The following is a 12514-nucleotide window of genomic DNA, read 5'->3' as shown; positions in this document are numbered from 1 at the left end:
ACAGCCCTTCATACAGCAAGCACGCCAACACCAACACCTACACCTACCGCACAGCCGACTGTACAGGTCACATGGCCACGCAGTGCGTGGGGCGGGACTGGATTCCATGGGGCGTGGTTTCCGGCCCAGCGTGCATCCTTATTGGCTGTCACTACTGCCTTAAGAGGGGTGTGCACATGCGCCAGTCCATGCCTTCCGGCCTCCAGACTAGGTGCTGCTTTGGCGGGAATCGCTGGCGGGTGTGAGGTGAGACACTCAGGCTTGCCCTGGGGCTGGGTCGGGGGCACCAGGCCCAGGGTTATCCAGGAATCTTCCCACTTGGGGAGCTACTCCAGCCTTTTCTGGGAGATGATGCGTGTATGTATGGAGAGTTCTGAAGACCTCCTCTTCTTGGGTGGGTGGGCGGGGGTCGCTGAGGGCAAATGCTTCTTCCTCTGAGGAGGTGTGGGGATAGCACTGAGGAGCTTCACTTGGCTTTGACCTGGGCCTCCCGTGATCCCAGATCCTGAGGAGAGCTTCAGGGGAAGCCTTCCACCCCATTGAGGAAATGCTGGTGATTCTGCTGGGGGGAGAGAGGGCAGTTTCCAAAGGCCCCCCACCCCAGGGGCACTGGCGAGGGGGTTGTGAAACGGTCCTACCCAGCCTGTGGTTCTTCCTCGGGTCCAACATCTCAGAGAGCTGCAAACTCAGGGTGCGCCAAGGCCAGGCGGCAAGTGGCATGCGGGGGGGGGGGGGGGGGGGAGAAGGGAAGGCAGTGCAGCCGGCCTGAAAGGACAGTGGCTGCTGGACCCCGCCCGCCAGGCCCGGTGGGGTGCAAGCTAGAGATGGCCAGCCTTTTTTTTTTAACAACAGCAGCTGGAAACGCCAATGTTTTTATGTAACAAGCACTCCTGCTTTAAATGTTGGTCAAATGAATTCATCAAGTTTTAGAATACTGTATGGTTGAAGGAAATGTTAGCTTAGGATGTAAGTTTACCCCTTGGCGGGAGTGGGGGGAAGATCCAGGAAGAAGCTACAGACTGATAGGGAATCTCATTAGGTGGAATTGTGTGCTAGATATAATCCCAGAACTGACCTCTGAGTCACTTATACTGGGTAATGGGTTTAGTTGGTAATTAGGAATTACTCCTTGTTTTATACATAATCCATCTGCTCAGGGCTAGCAGAGATCTAGTAGAGTTAGTTTAAGAGGTTGATCTGAGACTGGGGAGTAGACACCACATTTGAAAGCTGGCAGGGCACCCCCAACTTGCAGCTTTGGTGTGCCAACTCTCTATGCCAAATGTCTATGAGTGGGGTTGTGGAAACATTTTCAAGAGCTTGTGCTCTGTAAGAATTACGATTTTTTGGTACAATTGAACTTCAAGGTTTTGTGTGCTAATCGAGGAGAGGAGAGACTGAGGAATTCTGGAAGAAGTTACAGTCAATACTATACAATTTTCTGGATCCCTCACTTGTGCAGGGCAGACCATTGGGCATACAGAATTGAGCCAGATGCAGATTTTGCCTTCAGGACACTTTCATATGATGTGGGGAAGTAAAAACCTTAGTTCTGGAAAAGGTTCCCTGTCCAGAACGGTTGGGTGGGGGAACCAAAGATGAGAAGAACAACATTAAAAGTGATGCGAGGTGTTAGGGACTTAGGCCCACAGACAGAATCTGGTGGGGTGATGGGGAGAGCTCCACATTGTGCATAGTGTACTAGAGGGAGGGATAAGAGAAATAACTGGGGCAACCTACCCATTAGGAACCTGGTGAGGAGTTTTTAGGGTCCAATTTGTGGGCTAGGAAGTGTTCAGTACTGCTTTATGGAAGATAGAGGGTTGACACTTACGGGCAATATTATGGTGGGAAGGAGACGGCTGGGGAGATAGCAAGTGAGATCTGCTGTGGTGATTGTTGTGTAAGAAGGAATTGATTATAGAAGTGCCTGTTTTGTCCCCAAGCAGCCAAATATTCCTTGGAAACAGGCCTGAGTAGTATTTCTCTCTGTGTTTTGATCCTTTACCCATCCCTCATTTAGTACCTGGTACCATATTCATTTAGTACCATATTCTTATACTGCTTGAGTGGATAAAGGGCCTTCCTCTATAGTGGAGAAGGACATTAAGCAAGACCTAGTGGCCTTTCATGTTTTTCTTATGCCTCCTTCCTGATAATCCAGTCTTATTCTTTCCCTCTTCATAGAGGAGTCTGAATGTCTAGTATAGCCCCCAGCTGGCCTGGGAGATGCAGGTGGGTGTTGATGGTAAGACAACCAATCACCTTCCTTTTAGCCTGGGAGAACCTCTGATCTGGACTTTGTGAGACCTGGGGGTAGGAATATAGGAGTCACCCTAGAAGCCCCTGATTGAGACTCAGAATTCAGTACCAATTCCATTCTTCAACTTCTCTCCAAGGCAGGTTCCTGTGAAGAGAGGAAAAGAGACAGAGGTGGTGGTTCTTCAGATCTTAGAGGTTATGGACATGGTGGTGGAAACCAAACTCAAAACTCAACAGAGAAGCAGCCAGAATGGCCGGGAGGTAATATGAGATTCTGAGAGTATTTAGTGCCTTCCTATCTCCACTGCCTATGTCCCTCATCCTATGTCCCTCATTTCTGGAGTCTCACTCCCTCTGCCAAAGACTGTGAGTCCCCTCATCTCTTCTTGTGGCCCTATTCCAGACAAGCCTGTGGTCCTCAGGCTTTGGGATGAAGCTGGAGGCTGTCACCCCATTCCTGGGGAAGTATCGCCCCTTTGTAGGCCGTTGCTGCCAGACCTGCACTCCGAAGAGCTGGGTGAGCTATTTTGACCCCTGAAGTGGCCTGCACTTTATATCTGATATAGGGACAGGGCCTACCCTGGAAATCTTGGGCAACTTAGACTTGAGAGCAATGGCTTTATGTCCTTTCAAACTCTGCTCTCCTCTGCCCATGCCTTTGCTCTTTGAGGAGAATGGATGCACTGGTTTTGATTGTATTGTTGGGTGGAGGCTGTCTCCTAGACCCAGAAAAGTTAGGTGGGGAAAGTGCAGAGGGGCCTGAGAGGAGTGTATAGTCCATAGTTTGGGGTCTGACTTTTCCTGCATGCTTTCTGCTGTTCAATTTTGAAGACACTTTCGGTTAAGCATTCCCCAGTATTCATTACATGTACACAGGTCTCTTGTGCATCCATGTCATGTGCTGGCGCTGTGAGGACCCAGGGTTTTGTTGGGTGTGCAAGTTAGTTATGTGCCATTTACTACTGACAGAGAAGTTCTTAGAGACAGTCTATGCTACTATTTTAAAGAGCAGTCTGCAGAGAAGGTTTTTTTTTTGTTTTTTTTTCATTTTGACCATGGAACCCATTTTCCTGAGTGAGCTTCAGGATCTGGGTCTGAACATCTTTTGGAAACACTGTGTTATAATCTTGACCCCTGCAAGTCTTGATAGTCCACTAGGCAAAGGCCACAGATGACAGAGCAGGGGTTTTCCTTTGCCAGTTTGCGAAGGGCCCCCAAAGACATTCTGTCCCTGCCCTCTCTTGAGCAGGAGTCCCTCTTCCACAGAAGCATAATGGACCTAGGCTTCTGCAATGTGATCATGGTGAAGGAGGAGAACACCAGGTAGTCAGAGGTGGGGGTGGGTAGCATGGGCAGGGCCCTTGGGTGATGGGCTGCTGGGACCCTATTATGCTGTGGTGTCATTTTCTTCTTTTGATATAAAAAGAAGGCACCCTGCTTTCTGATCTGTACCCATAGACAAAGGCAGGCTTGAAGCTTTTTGACAGCTTTCTACGTGAGCTCTGTAGAGTGCTCACTGTGTGTCATGCCCTGAAATTGTACCCCATGAAGTAGAGAAAGGTGTGGGAATGGGGATGCAGTGAGCAAGTATATCTCAAAGTGTCCTTTGATAAACCAAGTTCAGGTATTCCTGGGCCATGGGACTCGGGTGTGCTCCCTTCCTGATGGAATGGCCTTCTGTAGGCCTTAGATGGGAGTGTGCCTTCTGAAAGTTCTCCCCTCTTATCTGGGGCTGTGTCTAGGTTTCGGGGTTGGCTAGTTCGGAGGCTCTGCTATTTCTTGTGGTCAATGGAGCAACACATACCCCCCTGCCAGGATGCCCCACAGAAGATCATGGAAAGCACTGGGTAAGCAGATAGAGACTGGGATCTGGTCGGCACTTCTGAGATCCCTGAAAGAGCAACAAGGGTACTAGGCAGGGGTGGTTGGAAGGGCCAGCTTCTCAAGTGGTAGCTTTACCTGAGGCCTTTCAGATTGAGAGTGAACACTGGAGGCTGCCTCCGAAGAGGCTTTCCCAAGTCTGATGCCAGTCTTCTTATATCACAGGGTGCAGAATGTCATTTCAGGGAGGGCTCCAGGAGGGGCTGGAGAAGGCCAGGTGCCTGCTCTTGTGAAGAAAGAGGTGCAGCGCATCCTGGGTCACATTCAGGCCCCACTCCAATCCTTCTTGTTCAGGTAACTCTGCTGGGGGGGTACTCATCTCTGAACTGGGACTTCTGTCCTTCTGGAGAATGGGTGTTGGGTGGGCTTGGGGAAGGACTGACTACCCTCCTGGGGAGTGGAATAGTGTGCTTTCCAGAGCCTGGGGGAACCCCTGATCTGGATACTGTGAAACTTTTGGACAACCAAGGAAACTCAGGCGTGGGCTGGGGCTTTGCTAGGAGCCAGTTCCCAGGTTCCAGTTCATATTCTTTTTTGTTTGTTTGTTAATGAGGAAGAGAACCAGATCATCACTCTGGCATATGTGTTGTCAGAGATCAAATTCAGGATCTCATGTTTTATCCATTATGCTGCTACCAGAACCTTGCTAGTCTAGTCATCTGTTGTTTGTTTGTCTTGGGGGTAGGAATTTGGTGATAACTTCAGGAACCTCTGATACACAGTATCCCCTACATCCTTCTACTTCTCCAGAGGTAGAGGTCAGATTTATGTGAAGGAGAAAGACAAGTGGTTGATCAACCCTCTTATGCTACTGGTATTTGACACAGGCTTGAGATGACACAGGCTTAGATGCAAGCGACTGTTCCAGAGAATGAAGGGCAGAGTGAACAGAGATACATATGGTTGCAAGAAGACAAGGGAGCCGGGTCATGGCGCACCTGATTAAGTGTGCAAGGACCCGGGTTAGAGCCCCGATCCCCACCTGCAGGGGCATGCCTCACCAGAGGTGAAACAGGTCTGCAGGTGTCTATCTTTTTCCCTCTCTATCTCCCCTCCCCTCTCAATTTCTCTCTGTCCTATCAAATATAATAGAAAAAAAGCGGCCACTAGGAATAGTGAATTCATAGTGTCAGCACCAAGCCCCAGCAATAACCATGGTGGCAGTAATAAATAATAAAAATAAAATAACAACAAAAAAGAAGACAAGGGATAAGCATGGCAAAGCCTGGAGAGAAGGAAGACACTTGTAAACCAAGGATATAAGAGGGAAAGGAGCCAATCAGGGGTACAAGAATGAAGAAAAATGTCCCACTAGCAGGAAAAGCAGGAACTGTGCTTCCAGGAAATGGCCCAGTGTGCTCAGGAAGCTGATGTGGCCAGAGGCTAGCAAGAAGGGAGAGTCATTGGAGTTGAAACTGAAAGGCAAAAGGACCAGATATGCAGTCATAGATGTTTGGATTGATTTCTAAGAGCAATGAAAACCAGTGGAAAGGTTTTAAACAGAGATTAACAGCAAGACTGATTGGGATTAAAGAACAGAAGGCCATCTAGCGGCTATTTTATTAGTCCAGGTGAAATATGATGACTACTGGATAGTGAGTGACAACAGGTTGGAAAAATGGGCTGAGACACTAATGTGAAGTTGACCTTACTCATGGATGGGTTGGGTGGTAGAGGTGTTGGCAGTGAGGAAAACAGAAAGTCACAGGAGAGCCAGGTTTGTAACTGAGTGCCTGATAGTATGGACAGAGAGGGTAGACTTGGGGAAGTGAACTGGGTCCACAGAAGAGATTTTAGACACCTAGCATGCTGACACTGAGAAGATAATTACTTATATGAGCCTGAAACTTGGAAGAGAGGTTTGGGACCAAGAATGTACATTTGTAAAGCTTCAGCATGTAGATGATGTTTATAATTAGGGAATATATGCATCTGTGAGGATAACGGCTCAGGGCCGTGTGTGACAAGCTCAGCTGGCTTACAAGTGCCGATGTGCAAGAATCGGCTTCCTGCCTTCTTTGTACCTAAGCAGCAGGAGAATAACACACCAAGTGGGCTGGTTTCTTTCATGAGTGCAGTTCTCAAAGGCACACACAGTTCCCACCAAGGCTCCAGTCCAGTCTGCTTTTCTCAAACTCCTTACTTCCAACTGGTACCCCATCTCATGCTTCATGGAGAAATTGAAGCCTTCAGATGGGGTCATGCTGTTGTCCACCATATCACCTCGTTTCCTACATATATACACCTATACTTTCATCCTAACTAAAGCTAATCCCTGGGAAACCCCTCAGGATCTCTGCCCTTCTAGCTACCCTCTTCCCTGCATATATCACTAAATCCTCCTTTTATTTCACTAGAGAGCTAGAGAGTTCTTTGATCCTCTAACCTTTGGGGGAAATGGAGTCTGGGAGCTACTCTGAAACTGATATGAGGCAGCTGCACCATGAATTCTTCTTGAGAGTCTCGGCACCACCACTCCTCAGCTTTCTCTGCTGTTCAGCAGCTTCTGTAACCTCACCGAGCTTCACTGTCTGCTTCTGTAGGGGGGATGGTAGCAGCACCGGTCTTGGAGGAGCGCTAGGTGGTTGGCTGGCTCCCTGAGAAGCTGTGGCCTGTGCCTCCTGGGCAGTGCCCACCACATCTTAGACTAGGCATTGCTTCCTAGGATCTTCAGCTGGGCACTACTGCGGATTCTGAACTGCCTCTTCTTGAATGTGCAGCTCCACAAGGGCCAAATGAAGATGGTCCACAAAGCAGCACAGGCGGTAAGGCCCACCCTCCACTGTGATGGGGGTGGCTCAAGAGGCTCCGCCAAGCTCTTGAGTCAGGACAAGACCCATCAGCTGGTGGGAAAAATCCACTGGTCTTTGATGACCTTCTCTTCATGTCTCACGGTCTTGCTCCCACGAGGTTTTCTCTTAACGTCTTTTCATCATGTTCTTAACCATTACGTCAGTGTGTTACCTTAAAATTGTTGATACAGCCCTTCACTTGTGAGGAAAGTGCTCAGAGAAAGTATTGTTTGGCTGCACCATCCTGCCCTCTGGGGCCGCCCTGGGTCTGGAGGTACAGTTTCCGGGGTGGTGGGTGAGTGGGCACTTCCCCCTTCCTCTCTCCTAAGCAGGGCTCACCACTCATCCTCCTCTCTACGCACAAGTCACTCTTGGATGGAATCCTGCTGCCCTTTGTTCTGCTCTCCCAGGGCCTGGGCGTGCTTCGTGTGGCTTGGGACCCCCGTTTCTTCTCCCCTACTCTCAGGTAAAAGCTTTGTAGCACTAGTAATACATGGGAGAACTTCTCAGCCTGGGGCAGCTAGATGTATAGGAAGTGTGTTGCCAGCTGTTCCCTTGGGCCCTTTTCCTTCTTTTCTCCCAACCTTTGCCAGCCCAGACTTTGGAACTTAGATGGAAGGTCAGCTTTTGGTAGTAGGGTCATGCTTGACCTTGGTGTTCAGTAATGCTGTGGGGTGATCCTGAGTGAGACAAGGCTCTCACTACTTCTTGCTTTGTCCCTGGCCCTGAGCTCCTTCTCTCACCAGGCTCTTCCCTGCTCCACAGGGCTCTGCTGAGAAAGCTCGGGGGGCTTTTCCTGCCTCTAGAGGCCAACTTCTCACTGGACAGTCCTGAAGGGGCCCTTGCAAGGGCTGTGGTCCATGCGGTGAGTTTCCCCAGTTGTTGTGCATGATGCCGGGCCAAAGGTACAGGGGTCTATTGCTGATCTGACCTTGACACCTGCCACCCTCCCTCTCCAGGCTATGGAGCAGCTGCTACTCAGCAGGCAACCCCTACTCATCTTCCTTGAGGAACCCCCTTGGGCCCAGGGGCCACGGCTATCAGCTCTGGGTCAGGCCTGGCTGGGACTGGTGGTCCAGGCAGTCCAGCTGGGCATTGTTCCAGATGCTATGCTGGTACCAGTGGCTATCACCTATGACCTTGTTCCAAATGCACCCCGTGGTGCACACCATGTGAGACCCTTCTACCCCTGGAGACCCGAAGAGAACACTGTCTCCAAAGAGGAGCACTGTTGTATCCTATGGCCAAGTCCCACTGAGGGCTGGGATGGGGGGGAGGGGAAAGGAATTCTATTCTCTATAATTATCCTGTGGCATTTTCCAAGGCTATTGCTATCATTTTCTTCTCAAAAGGCTCTACTAAGAAGGGGTTTCTTTTGTGGGTGAGAAAACAGGAGAGTTGAGGTCATAAAACATTTTTAAAAGATAAGAATTGAGCAGTAGTGCCCCGCTGAAGCTGGTTTACTTGATTTGTCTTTCCCTGCAGGCCTCTGCCCCTCTGGGGCTGTGGACTGCAGCATTTGCTGTTTTGCGGAGCCTGCGAGGCTGGGGCTGCAGCCACCGGGCCTGTGTCCGTGTGCACCTGGCCCAGCCCTTCTCACTGCAGGTATGAAGTCTTAAGGGCAAGGCTTAAGATACCCGTGATCTATCCTGGGACTTCTGGCAGCTTGGCCCTCAAAACCTCTGCAGGAGTATCCTTACCTATCTCAGGTGGACTCTGTACAAGTTTCCTCTGGGCTACAGCAGGTCACCTAAAATCCTTGTCCTGAGCAGGAATATACCATCAATGCCAGAAGCTGCTGGGGCAGCAGGCAGACCTTGGAGCAACTACTGCAGCCCATTGTGCTGGGCCAATGGTACGGGCAGGGATGCAAGGCTGGCAGCCCTTTGGCCCCTCATAACACTAACACATCAGTAGTTCTAGCCTTCCCTTACCAAATAACCTTGGGTCATCTATAACAGCTCTAGACAGCCCTCACTGCCTATACTGAGCGTGGGGTGTGGCGAACAGGGTCAAAGGCTGTCCCCTGCCCTGGTGCTGGGGTTGGATAGCACCCTCACCTTTGAGTAAACTCTGGATTCCCCCACAACTGAATTTAGGTGTGGTTCCTTCATTGTGTAATCTATGTTTCTATCCCAGTAATGTCGTCCCAGACACTGAAAAGGAGCAGGAGTGGACTCCAGTAACCGGGCCCCTTCTGGACTTCAAGGAAGAGGACCAGCTTCTGGTCAGAAGGCTGAGTCGTCATGTGCTGAATGGTGAGTGGGAATTTGCTCCAGGCATTTGGGGGAGGGTCCTGAGACGTCCCTTCTCTCTGGGTTGGTCAGTTGTCAGGGTCCTCTATTCCAAGTGAATTTTTGTACCTGACATCCCCCTGCCTGAGTTCAAGCAAGCTGTGCAAGGGCACATGCCTTCCTGAGCCATCAGCCTAAGGTCACATCCAGGACATCTTGGGTTCTTCATACAGCCTCTCTGAGCCATTGTGCATGATGACATGGTCTCTGTTGTCTGTACCACCCCTTTTTCTTTTTCTTCTTCTTTTTTACCAGAGCTCTGCTCAGCTCTGACTCATGGTGGTGTTGAGGACAGAACCTGAGACCTCTGTACCTCAGGCATCATATTCTCTGGCCTCAGAATGTGCTCTTAATAAAATTAACACTACCATCGTCTCAAGTGTTCTGTGGTACAGAGAAGGTCCTTGAGCTTCTCACCTGTCACTTTGTATTTGGTCAATGCTGATTTTCTACTGTGAGACTGACACTCAAAAGACCATGCTTGTGCTCCCCTTTCCTGGACGGAGCAGTATCTGGGGTGGGGGTGTCAGGGGAAGACAATTCATGACTGGGAAGACTGTGACAGAGGGACTGTTAGGCTTCTGAGCCTGGGCCCCTCACCAGCATCCCTGCACCTATGCCTCTTTATTACCCTTTCTGCCCACCTTAGCCAGCGTAGCCAGCTCAGCAGTCATGAGCACAACTATTATGGCAACACTGCTGCTGTTCAAGCACCAGAAGGTAGGCACAGTGTGGTGAGGGGATGGGCATAGAGGTTGGACCTTCTGCTTAGCTCCTGCACCGTCCACCCAGGGCGTGTACCTGTCACGACTCCTGGGGGAGTTCTCCTGGCTGGCAGAGGAGACACTGTTGCGTGGCTTTGACGTGGGATTCTCAGGACAGTTACGGTGCCTGGTGCAGCACACGCTGAGCCTGCTGCGGGAGCACGTGACGCTGCTGCGTGTCCACCAGGGAGACTTGCTGGTGGTCCCACGGCCTGGTCCAGGCATCACACATCTAGCACGTCTGAGTGCAGAGCTGCTGCCTGCCTTCTTGAGTGAAGCAGTTGGTGGTGAGTTCCCAGGGTAGGATGCATGCAGGGCTGAGAGTAATGGCTTCCCTCCTCACACCCAGCCCCTTCCCAGCCTGTGCTGTGCGAGGGCTGTTGGCAGGCAGAGTGCCCCCTGAGGGGCCCTGGGAGCTGCAGGGCATTGAGCTTCTGAGCCAGAGTGAGCTGTACCGCCAGATCCTGCTGCTGATGCACCTGCTGCCACAGGATCTGCTACTGCTCCAGGTCAGGCCTCCCCTCTCGGTTGCCCACCTTATCCCTAAGGCCTCTTATAGTAGTAGGTCTGCCCTGCCTGTCTTCCTCTGGCCAGTCCCCTATCACCTGGTTCAAGGCCATGTGGGTATCTTTCTCCCCAGCCCTGTCAGTCTTCCTATTGCTACTGTCAGGAGGTGCTGGACCGGCTCATTCAGTGTGGGCTCCTGGTTGCTGAAGAGGTAGGTAGGGCCTCAAGCCTCCCACCCTTAATGACAGATGCCCTGGGTACTTCCTAGCCCATATAGCATGGGGTGGGCAGCCCCATGGCCCAACACAGGTGGTTCTGCCTCTGCCACCACTTTAGGATTTGACAGACAATACCTGCCCTGACAAGTATACCCATTATGGCCAGAATGGACAAGTATGCCTCTGAGCTTTGCAGCACACCTCCTGTCCCCCTGCTCCACTGCTAGTTCACAGGATGGTGGTCTTTGAGGATGAGTGGTCACTCCTCCCCTTGCAAAATGGGTCATTTGGTGTCATAGTCTTGTGTGGCCATGAATGTTCTCTTAGGAGTTCCTAGGTCTGCTTTTACTGTCTTTATCTCTGTGTACCTAGTATGCCAATTCTTGGTCTGGGGGCCAAGGAATGACCTGACAAGTCTGCTGGGGCTCAATCATTCTTATGGTCCCCAGACCCCAGGTTCCCGGCCAGCCTGTGACACAGGGCGTCAGCGTTTAAGTGCAAAACTTTTGTGGAAACCGAGTGGTGACTTTACTGATAGTGACAGTGATGACTTTGAGGAGGCTGAAGGCCGGTATTTCAGGGTACGTTGGGAGAAGCCACTAGGGAAGGAGGCAGTAGAGGGAGGCCTGCTCTCCCTCACCCTATTGGTCCTGCTTTAGCTCAGCCAGCAGTCACGCTGCCCAGACTTCTTCCTCTTCCTCTGCCGCCTGCTCAGCCCAATACTCAAGGCCTTTGCACAAGCTGCTACCTTCCTCCACCAGGGGCAGCTACCTGACACTGGTGAGGCCTGCAAGGCACTCTGGTCATCCTCAGGGAGAGGCTGAGCTCAGGGAAGGGGCTCTGCCTGTATGGGTGGAACTGAGGTTTAGGCCTTTTCTCTCCTGCAGAGTCTGGCTATGTGGAGCAGCTGTTCCAGTTTCTGCAGGCCACTGCCCAGGAGGATGGTTTTTTTGGTGAGTCCTATGAACCAGCATAGGCTCCCAGGTGGCAGGGGAGAAGCTGCTGTTAGCTACTGCCCTCTGCTGGGCAGTGACAGACCAAATCCAGGAAAGAGAGCTACAGAAGACGGCCTTTGGTGATTCCTTCTTTCAATGAGAGGGAGAAAGACCTGTGTTCAGTAGCTCCCTAACCTCTTTATACTTTCCACATCTCTTCCCTCAGAATGTGCAGACCCAAATCTTGCCATCAGTGCTATCTGGACCTTCAGAGACTTGGGGGTGAGTGGGGCCAGACTCACCATCTTCCTATTCCCTTGCCTTCTATTTCTAACCTGAGAGTAGGTATGGTGGAAGCAGTTTGGTAGGATGGTTTTCTCACCCTTCTTGATCTCCCAAACTCCTAGTCCCTATTTCCAGATGGATTATGACACCATACCCCAGCACTAAGGCAAAAGGGTTTAGAGGTTTCTGCATTTTTCTGGGGATAGGCCCAGGCCCCTTTGGGAAGCACTCACAGCTCTTCTCTGTGGTTCAGGTGCTGCAGTGTACACCTAGCCCTGAAGGCCCTATGCTCCAACTGTCTCCTATATTTGCCAGCCGTGAAAATCAAGAAAAACTGGAACAGTTCATTCAGCAATTCATTTGTAACTAGAACTGTGAGATGGAATCTGCGCAGAGACTTCTCAGCCCCATGCCCAGGACCCAGAAGATCAGAAGGCAGGAGTGCATCCTTAGTTGGGCTATAAAATCTTTTGAGATTTGATATTCCTTTGCCAGCTTATACTTTCTCTCAGCAGTGACCTTTTGGAGTGAGTGTGTGTTTGTGTGTGTGTGTGTGTGTCCTCTCCTTCCCTACTT

General features: G+C 50.8%; 1 protein-coding gene across 1 annotated transcript; it reads left to right on the top strand.

Annotated features, from left to right (window-relative positions):
• Nucleotides 1–2403: 2403 nt before the first annotated feature.
• On the top strand, nucleotides 2404–12419 carry GPAT2 (glycerol-3-phosphate acyltransferase 2, mitochondrial). Its single transcript, XM_007529879.2, has 21 exons — nucleotides 2404–2523; nucleotides 2666–2779; nucleotides 3512–3585; nucleotides 4005–4109; nucleotides 4309–4437; nucleotides 6809–6908; nucleotides 7268–7401; nucleotides 7701–7800; nucleotides 7895–8107; nucleotides 8421–8540; nucleotides 8708–8790; nucleotides 9075–9193; nucleotides 9879–9949; nucleotides 10022–10280; nucleotides 10354–10502; nucleotides 10634–10711; nucleotides 11168–11299; nucleotides 11378–11498; nucleotides 11606–11671; nucleotides 11880–11935; nucleotides 12192–12419. Exons 1-21 carry the CDS (start codon nucleotides 2461–2463, stop codon nucleotides 12306–12308), a joined length of 2403 nt encoding a protein of 800 aa, XP_007529941.1. The 5' UTR covers nucleotides 2404–2460; the 3' UTR covers nucleotides 12309–12419.
• Nucleotides 12420–12514: the final 95 nt, after the last annotated feature.

This window comes from Erinaceus europaeus, chromosome 3, assembly GCF_950295315.1.
Source record: "Erinaceus europaeus chromosome 3, mEriEur2.1, whole genome shotgun sequence".
Taxonomy (NCBI): domain Eukaryota; kingdom Metazoa; phylum Chordata; class Mammalia; order Eulipotyphla; family Erinaceidae; genus Erinaceus; species Erinaceus europaeus.
This window is presented reverse-complemented; position numbering and strand designations above follow the sequence as displayed.

Excerpts from the sequence above, each read along its gene's own strand:
- GPAT2 (XM_007529879.2), top strand. The coding sequence starts at position 2,461 with ATGGACATGGTGGTGGAAACCAAACTCAAAACTCAACAGAGAAGCAGC. Across the intron at positions 9,194-9,878 it reads GAGTCGTCATGTGCTGAATG|CCAGCGTAGCCAGCTCAGCA; the intron begins GTGAGTGGGAAT and ends TGCCCACCTTAG. Across the intron at positions 10,281-10,353 it reads CTTGAGTGAAGCAGTTGGTG|CCTGTGCTGTGCGAGGGCTG; the intron begins GTGAGTTCCCAG and ends GCCCCTTCCCAG.